Source organism: Xenopus laevis, chromosome 8L, assembly GCF_017654675.1.
Source record: "Xenopus laevis strain J_2021 chromosome 8L, Xenopus_laevis_v10.1, whole genome shotgun sequence".
NCBI classification, from domain to species: domain Eukaryota; kingdom Metazoa; phylum Chordata; class Amphibia; order Anura; family Pipidae; genus Xenopus; species Xenopus laevis.
Genome location: NC_054385.1, coordinates 23564635 through 23591499, shown reverse-complemented (window position 1 = coordinate 23591499; position 26865 = coordinate 23564635). Strand labels below are relative to the sequence as shown.

General features: G+C 41.3%; 1 protein-coding gene across 2 annotated transcripts in view; it reads right to left on the bottom strand.

Annotated features, from left to right (window-relative positions):
* The window catches only part of LOC108698296 (astrotactin-2-like), a 1031088-nt gene that overhangs the window by 385382 nt on the left and 618841 nt on the right, over positions 1-26865 (bottom strand). For both annotated transcript variants that reach the window (XM_018229686.2, XM_041572527.1), the window contains exon 13: positions 6048-6172. In XM_018229686.2, the coding sequence (XP_018085175.2) occupies positions 6048-6172 (125 nt within the window). The remainder of the gene's footprint in view (positions 1-6047; positions 6173-26865) is intronic.

Below are 26865 nucleotides of genomic sequence, written 5' to 3'. Positions count from 1 at the left end.
TTAATAAGAACTTTCAACAAGTGAATAATCAGGTCACGGCACTGGAGGAAACCCAATCTGCGCAATCGGATCATATTGGGGCCCTCCAAAAAACTGTGACTATGCAAGCCACGCAGATATATCTCCTGCAACAACATCTAGACGATCAAGAAAACAGGGGACGGCGCAATAACATTCGCATTAAAGGGCTACCTAAAGCCACTGGTCCGGAGGATGCAAGGCATTTTTAATCAATTGCTGGGTAGCCCCCCTACAACACATATAGAGATTGACAGAGTACACCGAGAACTGAGGCCGCTTAGGCCAGAGGCTCCCACACCACGAGATGTCATATGTCGGGTTCACTTTTATGCTGAGAAAGAACGAATAATGACAAAGGCTAATTTAGCCAGAGACTTTGACTTTGATGGAGCTAAGCTCAAATTTTTTCCAGACCTATCTTGAACTACAATGGCCCAGAGGAGGGCACTGAGACCTCTGCTGCAAGTCCTTCAAACAAAGGGGATTAAATACAAGTAGGGATTCCCCTTTGCCCTAACAGCTTTCCACCAGGGCAAACCAGCCACTCTGAGAAATCCGGCGGATGTAGAAGGCTTTCTGAGGCAGCTCTCTTTACCCCCGATGATGTTGCCTGCATGGAAAGGTTCAGATTCCTGGAGATTCGCTACAACTGGATCAACACGGCCGGTTTCAGAGTGACATGATGGAGACAGATCCGAGATTGACGACTCAACTGAGTTTCAAATGAGGCATGGAAGAACCCCAAAGCCTTCACGGTTTAAGTTTGACTGAACAGTTACTTTTATACAGTTACAGGTTTATGACTACTACTAAACCCAGTCCCCGTTGACCTGGTAATGTATGGACATAATACTATGGAGCGGCTTTGCTCATGTGGTTCCTGGGATTAGAGATTTCTCATACCTTTTATATCACTGTGCTATACTCATTCAATGGTTTACGCCTAACGTGCTAGGATACTGTATCTTTTGTTAGATCTCCCAGGGGTAACTTTGATCTCTAGATGACATATACGGGGAATCAGGCCAACTGAGCCAATCAGGGCGTGTGAAACTGTTATTGCCACAATGTGATGGAAGGTGTCAATACTAGTTGAATGTAGCATTACAGAGAAGGACACAGGCCCACTTTGATCACTATTTTATATGATAGTCTTGCCCATTTACAGTGAGTCTAGATCTGTACTTATACAGTCGTGGGCCTTTATGGGTAAGCGTTCAATGCAATGCCTCTAGGGCACTGTCCAGTTTTCTGTAATCTGTCAAAGTAGCCGCATCCCTGGTTGCAACTGCCATTGACTGCTTAGCGTGCCTGACGATGATCCCTCATATGCCCCATAGTACACACAGATTACTGTTTTCTATGCCACCAACCCCTGTTCTTTTTAGGCACCCGCTCACCTACGTTTAAGATTCAACAGACTCCCTACGATACCAGAGTCTTCAATGCGGTCTTTAGGGCAGGTGAAAGACTACCACCCCCCCCCATAGGAAATATGTGGGACAGGCACCCACCAATACGAGAATATTGTTACAGTTAGATTTGTTTGTCTTTTTGATATGTGTTTTCTTGTACTGCTCCCCCTTTCTTCTTCTCCCTTTCTCCCGGATCAGATCACAATCTACACTGAATTGCATTCCGCTACAGGTGTATTGGACCTCGACGGTTACGTTCCTCAAAGTACGTCCTCATGGCGGGACTACGGATAACATCCATAAACTGCAGAGGCCTCAATACACCTGAGAAGCGATCTCAAATACTTTATGAGATGCATAAAGATAAGACTGATATACTCCTAATGCAGGAAACCCATTTTAAGGTCGGGCATAGGCCCAGGATAGCCAACAAATACTTCCCGGACTGGTTCTGTAATGATAACCCGGTCGCTAAATGTAAGGGTACAGCTATAGCAACAAATAAAAACTGTCACTGCACTGTGAAAGATACGAAAGTAGATGGCACTGGGCGAATACAAGCCATTAAAATAGAAATCCAGAGGACTGTTCTAACGATCATCAATTGCTATGCTCCAAACTCAGGGCAGATGCAATTTTTGGAACAAATGTTATTGCTATTAGAGGGGTTCGTAGAAGGTCAGCTCATTGTGGGAGGAGACTTTAACATGGCTTTAAACCCCCGCCTAGACACTTCGACTGACAAGTCTAGTATCTCATTCCAATGTTTACGTCAGGCCAAAAAAGTCCTTCATAAGTATCAGCTTATTGATCCCTGGAGAATCCACCACCCAACTGTCATAGATTTCACATATTATTCCCCCCCCTTTCAATCAATACAGCAGAATTGATTATATTTTAGTTTCTCATCACATCCTAGATTGGGTCTCCAATCTGACATTGGACCGCAAACTAATTCTGATCATAACCCCGTATTTATAGACATAAAGATTCCTGACCTCCCAGCTCGGCAGTGGACTTGGCGTCTCAATGAATCCTTATTGAGGGATCAGGACTGTATGTCTGACCTGCTGCAAACTATAGCAAATTTTAAGCGAGACCACGAGGGGGACGGCACGACCCCACTGACGAGATGGGAGGCATTAAAGTGTATGCTTGGGGGCACTCTTATTAAACACGGCTCTAGACTCAAGAAAGCCAGGACACTGAGGTATAACCAATTACTCCAACAAATACATCTATTAGAGACCACTCACAAGGCCCATCTTGATGCGGAAACATACGGTAAACTCCAGCAAGCCAGGCAGGAGCTTAAGGACATGGCCCAACTTCAATACCGCAAGTTCATAGAGAGGGGCAAGGGGAAATTCTATGCTTGGGGCAATAAATGCGGTAAGCTATTGGCAAAACTATATAAACAGCAGCAGAACGTAAATTATATCCAAAACATTCAAACAGCTGAGGGGCAAACCACCCACCATACCAATAAGATTGCTCAGACTTTTAAATTATACTACTCTAAATTATACAACTTGAAGGCAGATCCCCCCCGATGAACAACAGTTGAAGGATTACATAGCGGAAACTACCCAAACGCGATTAATAAATCCAGAAGTACTTGAGGCATTGAATGGACCCCTCCTCCTGGAGGGACTAAAACTTGCCATCTCCTCTACCCCACAGGGGAAATGCCCTGGGCTTCCATAGGGCTGTATAAAAATTTAGGGGACCACCTAGCATCGGTTATCATCCCAGCATTTAATGCCATCTCTGACACTAGGCCTCCCTCCCAGTCCTTCCTGGAAGCGACCATAACAGTACTTCCTAAGCCAGGTAAAGACCCGACAAACTGTGCAAGCTACCGTCCCATTTCCAACATTATTGAATGTTGACACGAAATTGTACGCCAAGATGTTAGCCAACAGGTTGAAACCCCTACTAAGCACGCTTATACACACTGATCAGGTAGGGTTTGTCCCGGGACGGGAAGCGAGAGACGACACCATCAAGACCTTCTCCATTCTCCAAATATGCCCAAAGGCACAAAATCCGACTTATATTGTTATCTACGGATGCGGAGAAGGCCTTTGATCGGGTTAGCTGGAAATTCCTCAGGGAATCTCTCATACAGACTGGGTTGGGGCAATTATTTATATCTAAAATCATGGCATTATATACAGTCCCAACAGCTAAGATCAGGATAAATGGAACTCTATCAGAAGCCTTCTCCCTCGCGAATGGAACGTACCAGGGTTGCCCTTGTCCCCCCTGCTCTACATATTAACAATGAAACACTTAATTACTGCAACAGGAATAATAATTTAATACAAGGTGTGAAAATAGGTGTAAGGGAGGTTAAAGCAGCTGCATTTGCAGACGACCTATTAGTCTATGTGAAATCCCCATTTCTATCAATCCCTCTACTCATGCGAGAATTAGAAAGATTCGATCTCTATAGTAATTTCAAAATTAACATGACCAAATCTGAGGCGTTATGTATAACTGTCCAAAACTGATTTATTCAGACTGCAAAAAATTTTCCATTCGCATGGCAGCCTACATCCCTTAAATATCTAGGGATTTTGGCTCCCACATGACAGTTCCACTGCAGCGGCACTCAATTACTCTAAATTGCTGACCCAAATTAAAGCAGACCTGCAAAGGATCGACCAGTCACTCATCACTTGGTTTTGGGAGGATTAACTTTATAAAAATGATAATCCTGCCAAAATTCCTTTACCTCTTCCAGGCCCTTCCCATGCCACCTAAAATGAATATCTTGCAGAAAGCCAATAGTCTCATCACGCAATTTGTTTGGGCTAACAAACCACCCCGGATAAAAATGTCAATCTTGCACAGGCGTAAACAGAATGGAGGGGCAGGATTACCCGATTTATATACTTACTGGCAAGCGGCAACCTGCACTAGATTGGTAGATTGTTTACACCATCGGGATCAAAAAGATTGGATTCAGATAGAACAGTCTCAGGTGAGGCAGCCTTTAGCTGCATTGCCTTGGATTGTTCCCAAAGATAGACAGGACGCTTCGATGTTACCCATAACTATACACAATATATTACTGACATGGGATAAGCTCCTGCGACTAATACCTTTATCTGCTAGGACAGGGCCAATGACACCCCTGATTGGGAATCCAGCGTTTCCGCCGGGTATGCTTAGTAGGGGTTTCTTGGCTAAACGACAGAGGGAGAATTACCCCTTTGTGAAGGTGAGAAGTTTGACAGGAGTGGCCCCTCTAGAAAATATTTTAGAGACTCCCACGCAGTCCTTTGCCCACCGGTTTATGCACCATCAACTAACCCATTGGTTTCAAACAAACCCAGAGAAAAACTTGCTTTTGGCTAACAGCACAGCGTTTGATGATCTCTGTTTAGCTAAACTGAAACCTACTTACACTTTAGCGCAAGTGTACTCCATACTCTTGGACTTAAAGGGTACCCAAGAACTCAAATTTAAAGCACAATGGGAGAGAGACCTTAAAACTTCCTTTAGTATCAAAGCCTGGGAGCAATCCTTTGTTCTTACCCACAAATTGGCAACTGCGTGCAAAGCACAAGTGACTAATTACAAGATTCTCACCAGATGGTACAGGTGCCCCACGACCCTGCATATTATCTATCCCGGGGTGTCAGATTTATGTTGGCGCTGCAACATGGAGAAAGGCGATATGATACATACTTGGTGGGGTTGTCAAATCTTGCAACCCTTTTGGGTGTCAGTCTTTCAGTTAATCTCCAAAGTCATAGGGGTAGACATCCCACCTGATCCCTCTTTAGCATTGCTAACGATACCATCCCCTAATGCACAGATGAAAATTGTACCAAAGGGCTTTGTAGCATTTCCAATAGCGGCAGCCAGAACTGTCGTTCCCAGATTATGGAAGTGTACTAGGGCCCCCCACTGTGGCTGAATGGGTAGCGGAAATTAACCAGATACAATGCATGGAAGAGTTACTCTCATACACAAACAAATCCCCTACCAAGTATATAGAAACCTGGACGTCCTCGACCTTATTCAAATCATCCCTGGATTATACCTGTGCTTTGGCTGTTATATGATGTTCCTTAGTGAGAAGGGTTATGTCAACATATGTGAATTTCTTTTTCCTCCGAGCTAAAAGATTGACCGTGATGTTGTCATACTATTCTGACCTGATCGATTGTGATGTGCTGATCCACCCTTGTCTTTTTATTGTTTTGTAGACCCCTGACATAACTGATTAAAAGACAGTTAATGGGTAATACTTTTATTGTTCCAGAGATAATGTCAAGTATTATGTACTACTGAATGCATTAACTGTACATCCGTCATGTGAATGCAACCTGGGGTCACACCCTCCTGATATGATTTCTATTACTCTTATTTTTATGTTTTCCATTCTTGTTTCTGTATATTGTCTTTGTTTTATTTTTCTGAAAATAAAAACCAAATAAAGAATATGTAAAAAAAAAACAATGAAATAACAAAAAAATAGTCCTAACCACACTACAAAACTGTGGGCTTTATAGTCATAACAGGATATGATGATATCACTATTGTAGCAGGTAAATTCCTCACACATCCCACACTGGTCCCTCGAGGTTACCTTACCTGTAAGCTGCTGTAGGTCAGGCCTTGGTTCAGACAATACTCCTCGGCACTGTTCCTCCACAGGGAGAGGGATTACCAGCAACCCATCTGCCAGCTGTGGAAAATCCTTAATGAAGTTATTCTCCCTGTGGCAGAAAAAGAAACACAAGCAGCATGGAGTAATGAGCAGAAGGGAATGCACTGAACAAGCAGACAATTGGCACAGCTGGCTGATGGAGAGTATGAGATTCAATTAAGGTGCTGTAAATTTGGTTCTGTAATAGCTGATCAAAGTAAAACTATTTCTGGAGTTGAGAAAACAGGGTCAGGGTATTTAAATTTCAGAATGAGGAAAGAAACAATAAATAAGCAGTGTTAGCCTTTGGCAAAGATCTTTCGACAGTTAAACTTGTAGCAACTGCATAGCAATTGGTGTCAGAAACTGGTAGAAGGCACAACGTGGAGCACACTACTTTATATCAGTCCTCTATTCTGCAACTTTTTTTTAAATTAAGTATATGACTAAGGAATATTGGCTCTGTTTTTACCTTTTCTGTGTACTTGTCATGTTAACTATACTCAACCTCACCCCCATAGTCTCTGATTTCAACCTTTTCATGCATCTCTGCTGCTTAGGTTCCAGTGAAGTACAAACTCAAACCTTAAAGGAGAACCGGAAGATTGCTCCAACTATACATGCACTGTTATGGTGCTCTCTTCTTGAAGATTACTGAAGAGAAGAAGATGGCGCCTGTGAACTCCGCTGCACAGAATCTGCACCAAAGGGTAAGAGGTAGGGGCATTTACTTAATTTTCCAAAGTCGCACAAACTTGCCTAATGAGGAACCTAGCCACCAATGTCAGTCTGGCTTAGAGAACAATACCAGTGATGTCCATTTCATGAAATTATCACAGAGTATTTTCACACCATTTGATGAAAGAACAATCAATATTGGATTAAGCCTGCAGAATTGTGACTCTACCTGTTTTTTTACAGGGCACCCCAAAATGAATGGTCAAAACATCTACAACCTAAATTGACAAGGAGAGCCCTGGAGAAGCCTGATCCAACCCTAACAAAACTTAGACTGAAGGCTGATGTGTATAGGATGGCCCTAACCCACATATAACAGTGATATGGAAAAAGGGGTTTTATATCAGAAGGAGGCAGGTAAAAGACCAGGGCATCCTGGCATTTTGCAGTTAGGTTAGTTGTTATATAGAGCATATAGAGGTCAGATCCTGCAATTATGTCTTAAATTATTTAGACCTTTTACTGGTCACATGTGTATCAGGATGTACAGTGATGCTGCAACTCCTGGGACACATGTCAGTGCACATGAGGACCACAAGGGTCAACACAAAGTTACATAGTTACATAGTTACATAGTTAAATCGGGTTGAAAAAAGACAAAGTCCATCAAGTCCAATCCCTCCAAATGAAAACCCAGTATCCATACACACACCCCTCCCTACTTTCATACAAATTCTATATACCATACCTATATTAACTATAGAGTTTAGTATCACAATAGCCTTAGATATTATGTCTGTCCAAAAAATCATCCAAGCCATTCTTAAAGGCATAAACTGAATCAGCCATCACAACATCACCCGGCAGTGCATTCCATAACCTCACTGTCCTGACTGTGAAGAACCCCCTACGTTGCTTCAAATGAAAGTTCTTTTCATTTAGTCTAAAGGGGTGGCCTCTGGTACAGTGATCCACTTTATGGGTAAAAAGGTCCCCTCCTATTTGTCTATAATGCCCTCTAATGTACTTGTAAAGTGTAATCATGTCCCCTCGCAAGCGCCTCTTTTCCAGAGAAAACAACCCCAACCTTGACAGTCTCCCCTCATAATTTAAGTCTTCCATCCTTCTAACCAATTTAGTTGCACGTCTCTGCACTCTCTCCAGCTCATTTATATCCCTCTTAAGGACTGGAGTCCAAAACTGCACTGCATACTCCAGATGAGGCCTTACCAGGGACCTATAAAGAGGCATAAGTATGTTTTCATCCCTTGCGTTAATGCCCTTTTTTATGCAAGACAGAATTTATTTGCTTTAGTAGCCACAGAATGACACTGCCCAGAATTAGGCAACATGTTATCTACAAAGACCCCTAGATCCTTCTCATTTAAGGAGACTCCGAACACACTGCCATTTAGTGTATAACTTGCATTTATATTATTTTTGCCAAAGTGCATAGCCTTGCATTTATCAACATTGAACCTCATTTTCCAGTTTGCTGCCCAGTTTTCCAATTTAGACAAATCACTCTGCAAAGTGGCAGCATCCTGCATGGAACCTATAGTTCTGCACAATTTAGTATCATCTGCAAAAATAGAAACAGTACTTTCAATGCCCACCTCCAGGTCATTAATAAACAAGTTGAAAAGCAAGGGACCTAGTATAGAGCCCTGCGGTACTCCACTAACAACACTAGTCCAATTAGAAAATGTTCCATTTACCATTATCTTTTAGCCAGTTCTCTATCTAGGTACAAATACTATGTTCCAGGCCAACGTTCCTTAATTTAACCAGTAACCTTTTGTGTGGCACTGTATCAAATGCTTTAGTAAAGTCTAAGTAAATCACATCCACTGCCATCCCAGAATCGAGGTCTCTACTTACCTTCTCATAAAAAGAAATTAAGTTAGTCTGGCAAGATCTATTACGCATAAAACCATGCTGGCACAAACTCATAGTATTATGATTTGCTATGAAGTCCAGTATCTTATCCTTTATTAACCCTTCAAAAAGCTTTCCTACCACTGACATCAGACTAACTGGCCTATAGTTTTGAGGCTGCCAGTCTCGCTAATTACCCTGGGATGAATACCATCTGGCCCCCGGACCTTTGTTAATCTTAACATGTTCTAGTCTCTTTTGAATTTCTTCATGTGTGAACCATGCACCATTAGTTGTATTACTAGAATTGGTATTATTAAGAAGGAAACCTTCACTTACTGGTTCCTCATTTGTGTAGACAGATGAAAAATATGAGTTCAGAATCTGCGCTTTTATTTTGTTTTCATCAACCAGCTGACCCCCCTCTGATAGTAAGGGTCCCACCCCTTCCTGCTTCATTTTGGATTGGATTTTTTTTACTGCTTGCTGCAATATCCTTTTCTATAGCAATTTTAGCTTGCCTTATAGCTTCTTTGCATGATTTATTGGCCTCCTTGTACCTTATAAATGTTTCGGCTGTACCCGCTAACTTGAAAGCCTTAAAAGCATGTCTTTTCTTACCCACCTCAACACCAACGCTTCTATTGAACCAAAAAGGTTATGCTTTGCAACGACGTTCCTTGCTTACAAGTGGAATATACTGACAAGAATATTTATTAAGCAGCATTTTAAAGACTTCCCATTTTTGTTCTGTGTTTAACGCTGTGAAAAGCATTTCCCACTTAATATGTTGCAGAGATGCCCTTGTACTTTCAAAGTTTGCACTGAAATTTAGTGTTTTAGTTACTCCCTTATAGAATTGCTTCGGCAACAGAATCTCAAAGGAGACCATGTTATGATCACTATTCCCTAAATGCTCCCCCACACAAATGTTAGTATTGTTAGTTATTAAAAGGTCCAAAAGAGTTATTCCTAGTAGGTTCTTGAACAAGCTGGAATAAAAAGTTGTCATTCAGCATATTTACAAAGGTACTAGCCTTTTCTGTCTTAGCAACCCCATTACCCCAGTCAATGTCTGGATAATTGAAGTCACCCATAGCAACAACTTGACCCTGCTGTGAAGCCACTTGTATCTGCAAGAGTAGCTGGGCTTCATACTCGACACTTATACGAGGTGGTTTATAGCATACACCAATGATAATTCTATTTGTTACCTTTTGCCCAGTCAAAATCTCTACCCAGAGTGATTCTACACCCTCACCAGTGCCAGCTATTGTTATTTCTTTAGCGCATGGCTTTAATTCAGGCTTTACATACAAACACACTCCTCCACCCTTTTTAATCCCTCTTTCCCTCCTAAAAAGGGTGTAACGATTTAAATTCACATTCCAGTCACATGTTTCATCCCACCAGGTCTCAGTGATACCAATTATATCATAATTTTTAGAGCATGCAATTAATTCTAGGTCTCCCATTTTACCTGACAAACTACGTGCATTTGCCAGCATACAGCGGAGGTTACTACTTTTACTTTTGAAATTTGCATTACTTAGTGGAGAATTATATGTTAAGTTAGTATTATTCTGTTTTCCTTGTAACAGAGGGACCTCCTTAGCTGGTCAACTGTATGCCCCTCTCACTCCTCCCCCATGACCCCTTAATAACCCCACTGCCCTTTCTACCCTAGCTTCCCCATAATTCTTTATCTCACCCACCCCCCCCCTTGCCTAGTTTAAACACTCCTCCAACCTCTTAGCCATTCTTTCCCCTAGCACCGCAGACCCCCTTCCATTGAGGTGCAAACCGTCACAACTGTATAGGTTGTACCCCAACGAAAAATCAGCCCAGTGCTCTAGGAACCCAAACCCTTCCTTCCGACACCAAGACTTGAGCCACGCATTTAGCTCCCTAAACTCCCGCTGTTTTCCTAAACTTGCACGTGGCACGGGCAAAATTTCAGAAAAGATGACATTGGAAGACCTTTCCTTGATCTTAGAGCCTAGATCCCTGAAATCACTCTTTAAGGTCTTCCATCTACCATTTATTTTGTCATTAAGACAGCTGGGTCATGCCCAGCCCCACCCAATAATTTGTCTATCCGATCAACCACATGCAGAACCCTGGCACCAGGTAGACACAAACTGTTCGGTTGTAGCGATCCGGACAACAAATTACCCTATCCACTTTCCTAATAATTGAATCCCCTACAACCACAATCTGCTTAGGCCTGACTCTACTCTCCTCCCCACCACTACTAGAGAAACTGGTCTCCCGGCTGTTAGAGAGATCAGCCCCATCTAGAATTGCCAATCCAGAGTTCATACTCCTATCATCTTCACACAATCTGGCAAATTTGTTGCGATCTCCGGATCAGCCTCCATTTTCCTTTTGCCCACCTTAGGTTTTCTAACTGTCACCCAGCTAGCTGCCTCAACATTCTGCTGCTGTTCTGTTCCCCCCAAACTATCTGACCCCGCTAGGTCCTAATTGGGGATTATTGGGGAACCATTTGATTGGGCCACTTCCCATACCCTGGACAGGTTAAACCATTTTAAAAAATACGTTCTTACTATAATTGGCTATGCAACCTGGTACCCAGAAGCAGCAACACTGTTTAACATAGATGCTAATAAGGTGGCTGATGCATTGATCACTCTTTTTATAAAGGTTTGATTTCCTGGGGGATCAGGGCAGCCAGTTTATAGTTATTAGCATTTGTAGAGTCTGAGGAGAAATAGTGGGTGTGCCTATTGCCAGTTGCCACACATTTTGTTTGTGTATATGGAGATGCAACAGGAATCTACATTTTTTTGCCTTTTGAATTACTATATGGACCCACAGTCAGGAACCCATTAGATCTTTAAAAGGAACTGAAGGAGCCCCCTTTGGTTCCATATATGTTGAAATTCCATCAGAAGCCAAAACCATGAATGGGAGTTGTAGAACCAAACCCAGACACACAGAAAAGGCAGATAAAATATTACGACAACGGGGCACAGAGAAGAGAGTTTGAGGTAGGATTCTGGTACTAGGGTACTTAATGGTACTATGCCCATTAAGTCATCACAAATTACAAGATGCTGGATCCCCCCCCCCCCACCAAGTACTACATTGTCTAAGACTTAATAAGTATGTTCTTTCCTTAGATGCACAACAGCAAAAACAGTGGGTATTTCATGCCAACTCCCTCAAAGAATATGTAGAGTATAGCTATTATTTGCAGCATGCCTGATGAAAATCCAGAGGGACTAGATAACCCTGATATACTAGAGATCCAAATCCCACACTAATGGGGGAATAATATAGATAGAAGTGCTCCATTTGCAGACTGTTCTGGTAGAACAGAATACACCATCCATGACATGAATACGGGTAATCACCCCCTGACAAAACTCTTCTCTATCACTTCCCAGAGAATGTAAACAGATATTTACAGGGAGTTACAAGAAATGCTGGCCCTAAGGGTGGAGGAACCCTCAGAGGGTTCTAAAAAGGACAGTAGAACATGATTTTGTGTAGACTAAATGCATTTAAATGAAGGTACTATTACATTTGTCTGTCAGACATGGGAAGACAAGATTCTAGGCAAATCAAGTGATGCAGGTCTCACCATGAAGCCTGAGATATGTTACCTTGTCATGGCAAGTTCTTTAATTAGGGAAAGGGTGGAAGGTGGACAAATATGGCCTGACCCCCTAAAAGTAGAAGCTATTCAAAACTGTCCAACTAGAATACACAAAAAAGCTATTTAAGTTTTTGGGGACAATTATTACAGAAATTGTGTCCCTTCTTATAGTACTTGACAAGTAGCTTAAAAATATAAGGCAGTGCTGCCCTGTGCTGGTAAAACTGCCGTTTTTGCTTTAAAAATACTACTTTTATTTGTATAAATAAGTTGCTGTGTATCAATGGGGGCAGCCATTCAAAAGAGAAAAGGTTCAGGTTACAGAGTAGATAGGAGGTAAGCTCTGTAGACCATAATGGAGTTATCTGTTATCCACTATTTAACATGTGCCATATAGCCTTTTTTCAATTTCAGTCATTGCTACACAGCAGCTTGTTTATATAAACTATAGTAATGTTTCTGAAGCAAACAGATCAGTTTTACCAGTGGAGGGCAACACTACATGATATTTTCATTACTTTAAAAAACTTTTAGTTTTTGGTGTTACTGTTCCTTTAAATGAACATGTGTTTTTGCTACTGTAATTAAAGATCTAATACCTTGAGGTTTCTCTGGTCCAGAGTATACGTCCATTACAATGTCATGTCATCTCACTTGGAGAACAAGAGGCCATCTTTAATACTGTGCTGAAAACGCTTTAGATATACTGTAAGAAGATTGACATAGAGGCCTTTTTATCAACAGTGTAATTTTAGTGGTTTTAGAGGTTTTTAAAACAATGAATAAGCTCACTTAATGGATTTTAAAAAGTATATATATGAATATAAAAAAAAAAGCGCTGAACAATCCAAAATATCTCACACCTCCTCCAGTGTTCTGCTTTAGGACATGACCTCCTGTTCTATGGCTGATCTATCCTTATCTAGTAATTAGGGATAATTAGCTGAATCAAAGCAACAAAATTAAAGATCTTTCCTGAATACACACTAGAGAGATAGGTTAAATCTTGCAATTAGAGATATAGAGAATCCTGGATTTTGGCTAATTACCACTTTTGTTCTGTTTGGATTCAGCCACATATTTAGTATTCTGACAGCATAGTGTTTCTGTCAGCCTGGGCCAAATCTCTGCTCACTGACAAAAAGATGCACCTCAACTGCAGCCTTTTCAAATTCCAAGTTTTGGTGATGCTCAAGAGTTACATTGTTACTTAAAAGAGACAAGGAAAAATAATTGCAGAAATCCATCTGATTAAACCTTTAACAAGATCTCTTCAAATTATCCAGAGGAGAGCAGAGCACTTTTCCCAGCAGGCTGCTGCCACTTCAAACCTACTTGGGATAGAAAGAAATCTCTTCTTTCTGACAGTGAATATCACACTTAATCATCCATATATTAACTTTGGGAACAATTCTACTGAACAGTCTCACAAACAAGATTAACTATACTAGGGAATTTGTTTCACTCCTTTATGCAAAATATATGGGGCATGGGACATTTTCAATTTTTGAACAGGCAGGCCTGTCCTATAATACAGACATTTACAGACAAATTTATTACAAATATTAACATCTAATATGGTGTTGGACCCCTAAACAAGCCTTTTGAAGACTGCAACAAACTCGGCATGGGAGTTAAACTGTATATATATATATTAAATGGGTTGTTCACCTTTATATTAACTTTTATTATTATGTAGAGAGGGATATTCTGAGAAAACTTGCAATTGGTTTTAATTTTTTTTAATATTTTTGGTTTTTATTTAGCCTTTTATTTTAATTTTAATCTTGTTGCTAGGGTCCAAATTACTCCAGCAACCATGCACTGATTTTAATAAGAGACTGGAATATGAATAGCAGAGGCCCTGAATAGAGAGATGAATAATATAAAGTACTAATAACACAACATTTGTAGCCTTACAGAGCATATGTTTTTGGATGGGGTCAGTGACTCTCATTTAAAAGCTGGGAAGAGTAAGAGGAATAAGGCAATTCAAAAACTATAAAGAAAAGATGAAGGCCAAAGCTATTTAGAATTACCCATTCTACAACATATTAAAAGTTAAAGGTGAATCACCCTAAGAATTTTGGAAGTACTGCAGCTCACTGACCCTTAAAGGAGAAGGAAAGGCTAAAATTAAGTAAGCTTTATTACAAAGGTCTATATAAATTCACATTAAACGCTCAAAGTAAAGCTGCTTTGAGTCCTCTGGAAAAAGAAACATAGCATTTCTTTCATTCAATTGTGCATAAACTGGCTTCTGTATCAGACTTCCTGTTTTCATCTTAAACCTCCAGGCTAGGGCTTGAGCATGCTCAGTTTGTTCCTCTTTCCTTATTCCCCTACCTTTTCCCCCCTCCCTGATGTAATTTGAGCCCAGAACTATGAGTGAGCAGGGAAAGACTAGGCAGGAAGTGATATCATACCAAGCTACTATGGCAGCTGCTATCCTAAAAAAAAAGATAGCATTTAGAGCTGTTTACTCAGGTATGGTAAAACATTATGCATGATAAATATAGTGTTATAGCTTGCATTATTGTGGCTAATCTATTTGCGATAAACTGCTTCAGTAGTTTTCCTTCTCCTTTAAAGGAATTGGCTCACCTACAATACATTTTTTTCAGTTCAGTTGTTTTTAAAGATTGTTCACCAGAAATAAAGATTTTTTTTTTAATCACTTTCTATTTTCTGTTAATATTTGTGACTAATTTTCTAATATTGAAGCTTACATTTTAATTATTCACCTCCTTACTGTATGTCTTTCTGGGGGTGGTGTCGCAAACTCTGTAAACTGTTCTAAATTGATCCATTTCATTGCATCTGCTGACCGGTTCCATTGAGTTTCTTTAAAGGCAGCTGTTAGAAATGATACAATAGTTGCTAATATTCCAAATATTCAGCTGCTGAATGTATCAACTAATGTAGCAAATTGTAACAGTTCAGAATCTGCACCTGGATTACTGAGCTGCCAGAATGAAACACCAGGGACAGGAACATTAGTTGACACAAGAACATGAAAAATGAAATTTTAAACTTCAATTTTAAAGAAAATAGAAAGTCATTGAAAAGAGTCTTTATTTTTGGTGAACAATTTGAACTGAAAAAAGTGTTGGAAGGTGAAACCCCTTTAAAGGAGAAGGAAAGCCCCAGGGCGCAAAACCCCTCCCCCCTTCCCCTGTGTTGCCCCCCTCCCTCCTCCCCCCTGGCCTACCTGTCCCCCTGGGCAAATGCCCCTAACTTGTTACTCACCCCTCTGCGCAGGTCCTGTCCACGGAGTTCACAGTCGCCATCTTCTCCCACGCGCGTCTTCTTCCTGCTCTGACCGGCGTCTTCTGGCGCATGCGCAGTAGGAACAGGTACCGGTACAGCTCTATTGCGCATGCGCCGAATGTCACGAAGTGAAATCGGAAAACTTCGTGACATTCGGCGCATGCGCAGTAGAGCTGTACCGGTACCTGTTCCTACTGCGCATGCGCCAGAAGACGCCGGTCAGAGCAGGAAGAAGACGCGCGTGGGAGAAGATGGCGACTGTGAACTCCGTGGACAGGACCTGCGCAGAGGGTGAGTAACAAGTTAGGGGCATTTGCCCAGGGGACAGGTAGGCCAGGGGGGAGGAGGGAGGGGGGGCAACACAGGGGAGGGGGGAGGGGTTTTGCGCCCTGGGGCTTTCCTTCTCCTTTAAATATCTAACCCTTTCCTTGTTTGTTTGTACTCCTATTTTCTTTTTTTTCTGGCCCTTTTTTCCCCTTCCATAGATTCTTCCACATTTGCCTAAATTGCCCTCCCCTCACAAGAAAGCATTGTGCTGCTGTCCGCGCAGCTCAGTTCTCCATTTGTAACTGTTCCGTCATTGTATAAAGTGTACTATTAAAACAAGCATATAGTTATTATTAAAGATGTGTCCATCAGAGAAGAGTTGAATGACTGCAACAAGAGAAGGATGCAGGCTGGTGACTTGTAGGGGATTAATTACAGGATTACTACAGGGTTACATACGCCGTTCGTATTAAAAAATCAAAGCAGAAAAAATACACATTTTTAAGGAATAATCTATAAATTTACTTTTTATATGCAAGCATTCAATCCTGAATACCAAAATATATTCCCATTGTTGGCTTTTATTGCAATCTATATACATATTCTGCATTACATTACAGCAGCACAAATAAGTATACAGATACAGACTGAAAAAGCAAACAAGGGATGCACCGATTGCATACTTTTTGGATTTGGCTCAATATTGAACCCTCTACAAATGATTTGCCCAAACACTAAATCAAATATTTACCTTAATTTACCTACAGATTTAAAATATGAGAAAGTTTTCAAAAATCACATTATCCACATGACATTAAGGTTTAGGATTTGGTTCAGTTTAGCAGTGAGAATTCAAGGGAATCAAAAACCTGACTCAATGCCGAACTGATTTGGTGCTTTCATTATATGCATATTCAGATACAAAATGTTGCATCTTTTAGCAGGCTTAGTTATAGTGAGATTCTGCAAAAACCTTGAATTGTGGGGAAAACGGCATGGCAAATTTTTTCTAGTTTGTGTCCCTTTTATTAAATTATCCCCAGTGTATAAATAATAAAAAATCTTTTTGAGCCAGTTGATGCTGCATTTATTTCATAGCTTTCAAGCTGCTATGCCATAGAAACTTTCATTTATAATAGGCAGATGAGATCAAACCTTTAATCAGAGGCACACTTTCATTGCTCAATAAATGATTAGCTCTATAGGCCAGATTTACTAAAGAGCGAAGTGGCAAACGCTGGTGACAATTGGCCAGCGTTACCACCCACAGGGACATCAGCAATTTACTAATTCGCTACCGAAAGAGATAGGCGCTAGTGCTCATTCGCACTCAAGCACCAGGAGACAATTCACTCTGGCAAATGGACGTTACTCTGCAAATTCACTAAAATGCGGATTTAACTGAACGTTAACTCTTTCGCCAGACTTGCCTTCGCCAGTTCAGACCAGGCGAAGTGCACAGGAGTGCATTGATCTTCCTCAATCTTCTGCTACTTACATCATATTCTGTGAGTGAAAAAAGCATCAAAGTTCAAAAAACGCGGCGTCTTTTCCTTTTTTAGAGTGATAGCCTGCAAAAGTTTCCCCCATATATTTTCTAACATATGGAACATTAATTAAATAGTGGGCTCATGTGTAGGGCATTATAACAACTCTATTGTCTTTATAAATGTTCCCTGGACATGTGTAATTAACAGTGGAAATGTAATGTATTTGCTGCAACATACTGTATAACATAAAGATGTTTATTCAACTTTAAATTTCCCATCGTATGCAAATTAACCAGAACACAAGACCTTTAGAGAAGTTGCAATAGGCAGAAATGAATGATAGAACATCTTCTCTTTGCCGAAGTAACCATAGGGAAAAGTCGTCAGCGTTTGGTGCCCATGGCGAAACTCCGCATTTTAGTGAATTAGTGTTGTCTAAGCGAATTTTCTCCTGGCGAAGTGTAGCGATGGGTGTGAAGCAGTCCTTTATTTTTTGGGGAACCCCAAGTTATCAGAATCCTAAGTGATATACACAATCAACTTTAGGCTCTGAATCTAATACTATTTTGTTAGTGATATGTTGGACAGATTAAGCAAACTTAATCTAGACATTTGTTTTAGACCTCTCTATGTTCTACCACATAATTCAGTTATAATAAATTGTATCGTTTTTTTCACTGAAATGAATGCTATGGCATGAGTGCTGGACCAAGCTAGCTGGGCACCCTAGGCAACCTGACCGGCCACCTAAAAATCCATGCCCCCCACATACATGCACAGTGACAACCGGGCAAGGGGCAGGAGGGACAAGGGGTGAAGGGAAGCAGACAGCAGTGGGCAGCAGGTGTAGTACTCGAGGGCCAGGACTAGGGGTAGGCAGACAGAAGAGGTACATTTCATTGCCTTTCTGTGCCTTTGCCTACCATTTCGTGCATGTTCAGACTGCATATAGGAACATGGCTTTACATGGCTTTAGCGCCATTCTTTTAAGGTGATATTTAATAAAATGTCCACATGTTTGTAAATACACGATAAAATTGACAGCTAAGAGATCAGGCTAAAACAACCCCTCGGAAAAATACTGTTGTAAAACACATACTATAGCAAATTCTCCTTTAATTTAACTCATAGGGGGTTATTTATCAAAATCTGATTTTTTCTGATTTTTTCAAATAAAAAAAGTCCGACCAAACTAGAATCCACAATTTAAACTTATTCATTATTAACACAGCTCAATTTAGTAGTGTATCTATTTTGTTAAAGAAGACTTTAGAAATAGGAAGTAGTGCATGCCACAGAGCATACATGACCTTGAGCTGGACAAACATTTTGATGAGGGCAATCCTACCCGTTGGGCCTACTGGGAGTGGAGCCCAGGCCATGAGTTTTGCCTTGGTCCATTCTAACAATGGCACCACATTTAATTCATAATAACTTGCTATAGGGAGTTTGACTGTTACCCCTAGGTATACAAATTGGGGTGAGATTTGGAGGGGGCATTGGTTCAGTACAGAGCTCTGGAACAGGGGTTAACCTTTAAGCCAGACATTTGTCCAAACTCAGATGTGTTTCTGTCCCCTAAATACACCATGTCAGCGTATAGCTGTATCTTGTTTGTACCCGAGCTTGATGACCAACCTACTATACCTGGATTTTGTCTGAGTGCTACTGCCAATGGCTCTATTGCTAGAGCAAACAACAGGGGTGACAAGGGGCAGCCCTGTCTGGTGCCCCTGGTTAGCGCAAAAAGAGGTGAGTTGGAGCTTCCGAGCCTGAGTGCGGCAGACGGTTTGGCATACAGCAGCTGTACCATAGATATTAACATAGACACTTACCCAAACCCCATTTTCAGTAGTGTTTTCCAGAGATAAGGCCACTCCACAGTGTCAAGCGCCTTAGCTATATCTAGCGCTAAGTAGTACAAAAATCTAGGGGGGGGTGGTGGAAGCACTCTTAAGGCTAATACAAAATATATTTAAGTATAATGGAAGTGCTACTTACAATGCACTTCCCTGGGCCCCTGGGGTTTACCTTGACGTGGTATGGTGGCTTTTCAACTTTATGATCATAACTTTGTAACTAAAAACCCCTGTTTTGTAAACATATGCACTTGCATTTATATTGAATTACTTATGAGTCAGGGGCCCAGGGAAGTGCATTGTAAGTAGCACTTCCATTATACTTAAATATATTTTGTATTAGCCTTAAGGGTGCTTCCACCCCCCCCCCCCCCGAGATTTTTGTATGTTCTCCTGAAGCTGTGGCTCAGCTCAGTGTGGTTTTTTAATAGCACCCCATACCCACCCCTTTATACTGATGGTGGTCCTATGCTTTTAAATATGGGCGTTGGTTTGAGCAATCTCTCTCTCTTAAAAGCCCTTGCTGGCGGGGGAGGATTTAGCTTTCAGATTGAAACCAATGCACAACACACATTGTGTACAGGTAATGCTATTATGCAGAGAAGTATCTTTTTATATTGTGACCAGAGTTAAGTAAGTTAGGGACCGCCATATGGGGTTTACCTTGACGTGGTATGGTGGCTTTTCAACTTTATGATCATAACTTTGTAACTAAAAACCCCTGTTTTGTAAACATATGCACTTGCATTTATATTGAATTACTTATGAGACAGGGGCCCAGGAAAGTGCATTGTAAGTAGCACTTCCATTATAATTAAATATATTTTGTATTAGCCTTAAGAGTGCTTCCACCCCCCCCCCCAGATTTTTAGATTAAGTAGTAGTCAGCTAATATTAAGTGCTGTGGTCCTCCCTGGCATGAACCCCAACTGGTCATCCTCAATAATGGTATGTACAACCTTTTTCAGGCGGTTTGCTAATAATTTGGCAAATATTTTGACATCAGCAGTTAGCAGTGAGATTGGGCAGTATGACTTTGCAAATGTTGGGTCCTTGACAGGTTTTTCTAGTGGTGCAATAGCCGCCTCATACATTGAGTCTGGGAGGGTGGTTGACCGTATGGCATGGTTGTAGACTTTAAGGATCAAGGGGGCTAGTGTTTTGCTGTGCCACAAATACTTCTATTGGCAGACCATTTGCACCAGCTGCCTTTCTCAGTAGAAATGAATCTATGGCCTCATGTAACTCTGCTAGTGTTAGTTCAGTGTCCAAGTACTCTTGATAATCAGTCGGCAGGCATTGAAGGGTTACTCTTTCTAGGAATTCATCTATCTTTCGGGGATCTGTATCCTTGAGTGTAGTTTTGTATAGTGTGCTATTAAAATTAGTGAGGGTATCTTGTATTGTCTGTGGATCTATGGTGAGTGAGCCATGGATATCCCTGAGGAGAGTATTTGGGGGGGGGGGGGAGTGGAGTGGATTCTGGTGAGGTGAGCAAGTATTTTCCCTGCACTCTCACCATGCTCTAGTACATTGTTTACCAAAGAAGTTTGTGCTTGGTTCACATATTCATAAGGTGAGAGTAGCTGTCCTGGGCTTCTGTGAGATCTTTGAATTTGTGCTATTAAGTAATATTAAGTAATGGGATGTGCTAGTAAGTAATTTTCAATTACTGTAATTCGTTTCTCTCGTTTATATGCACATATTTCATCATGTAGCACCCCTCTCAAGCGAGCCTTTAGGGCATCCCAGAGTATGCAATTGTCTACCGTGTCTTCATTATGTGTAAAGAATTCAATAATCTCGGCCTCAAGGGAGCCATAATTGTCTAATAAGTTGAGCCAGACTGGGTTCAATGACCACCTAGACCTCATTTTCTCGTGGGCAAGAGAGATTTCAACGAATATGGAAGCAGAGCTGACCGGCAAACAGATCCACAGGACCAAAGGAATTCAGTTAAAAAATAATTTTATTTGTAGAAAAGTTAAAATTATATCTGCTTCTCCATCTACCCTACGTGTTTCGCACACCTAAGGGTACTTAGTCATGGGCCCATGTGGTCCTGTGGATCTGAGTGCCGGTCAGCTCTGCTTCCATATTCGTTGCTGTACCGCACCCTAAAGCTGGGGGTCGGGGCAGGTGCACCAGGAACACTTTCACTGTTCGGTGAGTCACTTTATATTTCATTTGAGAGCACCTTGTTTTAACAACTATTAAAAGAGAGATTTCAAACTCAATGGGGGCATGGTCCGATATTCCCCTAGGGAGATATCTAACTCTCTTAATTTTTGCCAAGGATGCCTGATTAACAAAGCAGTGGTCTATCCTGGATAGAACAGTGTGCGAGGTAGAGAAGCAAGTGTATTGCCTATCCGTAGGATTAAAGTCCCTCCACGGTTCAACAAGCCCAGCTGCTGTAGTGATTTCTTTGATGTTGGTAGTGGGTTCCTGTCCGGCTATGGGGGGTTTCCTACACCTATCTAGTGTGGTATCCAATACTGCATTGTAGTTTCCATCTGCAAACACCATAGCATGCTGGTATTATGCTACGTACTTAATTAAATGTACAATGCACTCATCACTGTAAGGGGGGGAACATATATGGAGGCCAAGACCACCTCTTGGGCCTGCAAGTACCTGTGGATAAAGAGAAATCTACCTTTGCTATCAGATTTTACTGATTCTAGTCTAAAAGGGGTGTTTCTAGATATATTGCTACCACTGAGGAATAGGTGCTTTAGAGCCAATATTTTAGATCCTATAAGGTGCGTCTCTTGGAGCATGATTATATTGGCTCCTGATTTTTGAAGGTAGGAACCAGTTTCCGCTTTATAACATGATTTAGGCCCCTGATATTCCAACTTATCACTTTAAGTGCTATATTCCTTTGAGGGTTGGGCTTTCTGCCCCAACCCAAACAGTAGGCAGAATTTGTTCCCAAATAGCGAACAAGTTTTGAGGGCGACATCTAGCGACAGGCCACTTTAACTGGTATCGTGTATAGATTTTTTTAACCTAAACTAGCACAAAGATAGGGGGTAGAGCACATTGTTCCTGGTCTATGTGCACAATAACGCATGAAATTGTAGAGCATGTATAGTATATTGGGAAATGAAGAAAACCGGAGGTTTTAAGGTAAAATAGCTCTGTCCACCCATCCATTTAGGGTTACGAGCCATATGATAGGGGAATGTCCATATTCTATCCATTCTCACATGGGGTACGGTGGCTATATTCAGGGTTACAATATAGGGAGTTGACCCGGTGTTCACTCCCAGGCTAGAGGTAGATGACTATTAAGCAGTTATATTAGTGTCATTGATGGGTCCTGGTCCCCAAGATGGTGTGGAAAGTAGGTGCATGTCCCTTGAGTTGGTTACTGGCTGTTGTTGGGGTGCCTTTTCTGGGTATCCAGCCAGTCATTCAGATCTTGAGGAGCTGTGAAAAAACAGGTCTGGCCTTCCGTCACCACCCACAGTCGAGCTGGATACAGCATCGCATACTGAAGCCCCATCTCACGAAGTCTTCACTTACCCTCCTGGAATTTGGCCCTTTGGCGTTGGACCTCAGAATAAAAATCTGCATATATCGACACATTAGCTGCTTGAAAGTTGATAGTGCCCTTCTGTCTCGCCTGTGCCAGCGCCGCATCCCTGTCCATGGCATTAAGAAGCTGTGCAATGAGAGGGCGGGGAGGCGCTCCTGCTATTGGGGCCTTTGATGGGATCCTGTGCGTGCGTTCCATTGCAAATGCCTGCGAGAAGGCCGCGCAGCCAAACTGCTCTACTAACCAGGCCTCAATGAAGTGCTCTGGGGAGTCTCCCTCAGCTCTCTCGGGAAATCCAATGAATCTCACATTTTTTTCGAGGAGCCTATTTTCTAGATCATTCACTTTGGAGGTGCAGGCACCGATTGCCTGGTCTAGCTGCTGCACTCCGTGTGGGAGCGATTGACAGATATCCTCCATCGACCTGACCCTCTTTTCGAGTTCAGTCGTCCTCTCTCACACCTTTTGCAATTCTAGTTTGATAATTGAGAGCTCAACTTTTATTTATTCAGTTTTGGAGCAGATTAATGTGGAGCAGGAATCTTTCGAGGCACGGATCTCATTGAGAAGGTTAGACAGCGTAGGCTCTTGTGCTAGCGGCAAACCAGAGGCTGTTGCATCAGCGTTTTGGCCTGGTACTTGCTGATCTTCACCATCTTGCTCATCAAGCGTATTTCTCTAGTCGCGTCGCAGCCTCAGAGGCTCTCTTTTGCGCTTTGATTTGGCCCATCAGTGATCTTGGGGGAAGGTGTGCTGGTTAAAGCCGGTTTATCAGGATATAACTGGATTATTATAGACCAGGATGCAGAGCTCCCCTCACATGCAACCTCCTACATTCAGCTTCAGGCCACGCCCAGAAGGGGTCACATTTGAAAGCTTTAAAAAGTCAGAAAAATAAGGCAAATAAAAAAAACACTAAAAGCTAACATAAAGGTGAGCCACCCCTTTAACACTTCGACACGGCAAAGTGCAGATGTCAAACTATAGCAAACAACCAGCAGATATTTACTGGACAGATCTGACTGCTGTGGGTTACTAGACCTGGGCAACTTTAATTGTATTACCCTAACTTTAGGTGAGGGGGGATGAGCAGGGGTCTGTGTATGCTCCTTTTCAACTTTTGGTGTCGATGTAGACATGCTTATATTGTCTGCTTCTCTGTTCAGAAAAAAAGACTGGTTTTAATGCAGAATTACTGTGAGAAAAACTGTGAGATAGACATGAACTCTATTTGTTTTTAAGTTCTGAACACGATTTAGTAGTTTTATTTTAGTATTACACATTGAAGTCAATGGAAGTTTTATCTAAGGTCACTCCAAATGCATTAAAGCGAATGGGTATTTATTTATTTTTTGCAGTGTTTTCCGTGGTGAATCTTGCTGCGAATCCATGTCTGGTGAAAAAATTAACGTATCTCTACTAGCCAGTTACCCATACAGTTAAAATACATTGAGGCAAACAGAAACTGGTTTTGTGTTTATTTTCTGAATCTTATATAGTTATGTTGGAATTACACCTAGGAAATATGTACAGTATGACAATATGAGAACAAGAAGCAAACAGGCTCATGAAGAGCAGTTGTTTTATGTTCATGTTAAAGAGACTCACTTTCATTTTTTCCCCTGGATTATCTTCTTTTTGATATTTAGAATGGCTCTTTCAGTTCTTTTTTTCTTTTCAGTCAAAGTCATAACTTATTAATATTTATTAAGAGATTCTGCAGAGAACACTCTCCTGATATCCTTGGAAAATGGCATTGCCTCAATGAAGCAAGCCCTCTCAGCATTCTTATCCGTGCCCTCTAGATTGTCCCTATAGATATGACAAGGTTGCAGTCTGACCCAAAGAATCCTCTGACAGGAGAATGTAAGTCAGGCAATCATGCTACAAGATATTTTATGAGAATAATGTAGTTATTACTTGTTAGCCCTAAATGTCTTGCATGTGAAGAATGGTTCTATCATAACATTTTTGCAATTTATTGAATAAAAACCATTAAGCAAAAAACTGTAATGAAAGAGTGTGCTATCTCGCTGGAAGGATTAAAAAATTTGTTGTAAGCTATTTGATGCAGTAAAAATACCATCTACCATTGCCACACCCCACAAAGTTTGGTGCCAAGGGCTGAAAATTCTTAAAAATGAATCAGTTTGCCTTTCGCCCTCTCTGCCACTGTGGATATATACTAACCTCCCACACTTCTGCAATTTGGAAGATTTTCTCTATTGGCCGCAGAGAGGCATTAAATTACCTGCACGATCTACTACTAAATAATACTTTTATATCATACCCAGAGCTCAAAGACAAATGTACCTCCTGTTCAGATACTTTCAAATCCAGCATGTGTTCAAGGCGCATTTTGGTACACTTTCCCCAACCTTGACCACACTGGCAATGGAAGACTCCCTCGCAATAGAACAGTCTACCAAACTGGTGTCCAAACTTTACCATAACTTCTTAGCAAGTACCCCACCCCCACTTCAAATAGCGCAAAATAAATGGCAGTCACAAATACCGGAGCTTACCCAGGAGGACTGGGATGAAGCAATGTATGCTAGTATAAAGATAGGCTGATACAATATTTTCCATCAACTCTATACAACTCCAGTACAACTTATGGCTATGGGTAAGCAAGATGATGATATATGCCCCAGGTGCAGGACTCCAATGGCTAATTTCATACACATGATTTGGGCCTGCCCAGTAATCAATATATACTGGACTCAGATAATGGCAGCCCTATTAACCACACTTGATTTCCCACAGGTGCTATCCCCGATGGTGTGCCTCTATTGGGGGTAGTGAACCAACTGGTACCTAATGCCCACACAAGAGGGAGGTTTAGGGTATTACTGTATTATGCAAAGAAAAATATAATTATGCACTGGATGCATAATTATGCACCCACCCCCCACGAAAAGCTCCTGTATAAACTTAGTCAATACAACAATACCACTAAATAAACTTATACATGAAGCCAGAGGCACAGCTCATAAATCTGATAAGATTAGGAGCCCATGGTGGGAGTCGGACCCTGGTACTCAACCAAGAAGTGACATGATGCGGGAATAAGGGTATCCTTTTGCAAATTAACACTGGGTGTATTAATCCAACCTGTAAATAAGGAGTATAGAAACTGATGCAATGTAAAATAAATCCAGTGACACATATGTAATAGATGTACACGTAACAAAAATGTTTATTGTTTTGTCAAAGTTTATTGTTTATAACACAAATAAGTAATACCTTTAAACAAAAAAAATATGCTATCTAATAGCTAGCTAGCCAGGATTTGGCTTTTTTTTAGCAGGATTCAGATTTCATCCTTCATTACCCTGATTTGCATATGTAAATTAGGGTTCAGATTCGGCAGAATCTTTCACAAAGGATTTGGGGCTTGGACGAATCTGAAAATAGTGGATTTGGTGCATCCCTACTAAAATCTGCCAAGGTCATGTAGAAGTAAATGTGAGCTATCATTAATCAATTTTAAAATATTTCATTACTTCAAGGTTTTTTTAATTGCAAATGCATACAAAATTCAGAGCAAACAAGAATTTCAAGCAGTGGCATACCAAGAGTGCTCTGGGCCATCACTGAAAAAATATTCTGAGGGCCCCCCTGCACGTACAACTGATCCAGTTTGCAAAGCTACCCCGGCCCCAGCTCATGCTGAAAATTTAAAGTGGCAGAGATAGGGGAATTTAATACTATAGAGGAAGTGGAACCCGAATCCTCGAATGATCGGACCTCCCCATTGCCCGACCTGCCACTAACCATTCCGATCAAATAAAGTAGTAAAATAACAGATCAGCCGATGTTCTGCCCCTAACAGCAATCATACAAAAGTTATGTCTGACAAAGCTGGTGACAGTCTCCACTGAAAATAGTCCGATCAGCAATACATGCAGAGAAATTATAGGCAGCCACAGAAATCTTTTAAACTGGCCGATACATTTCAGGAGACTTTTTAATCAGAAAGTTGGGGGGGTTCTGTTTCTTACCTTTGTTCAATTTAGAAATGCTTTAGCCTTTAGGTCACGTACCCATAACACGCAGATAATTAATCAGCACAAGCCAAGCCTTTGTCAAAGCTTTGTATGTTTCAGAGTTGGCTTCTTTCCAGGGTTATATGGCTCAACATAAAGC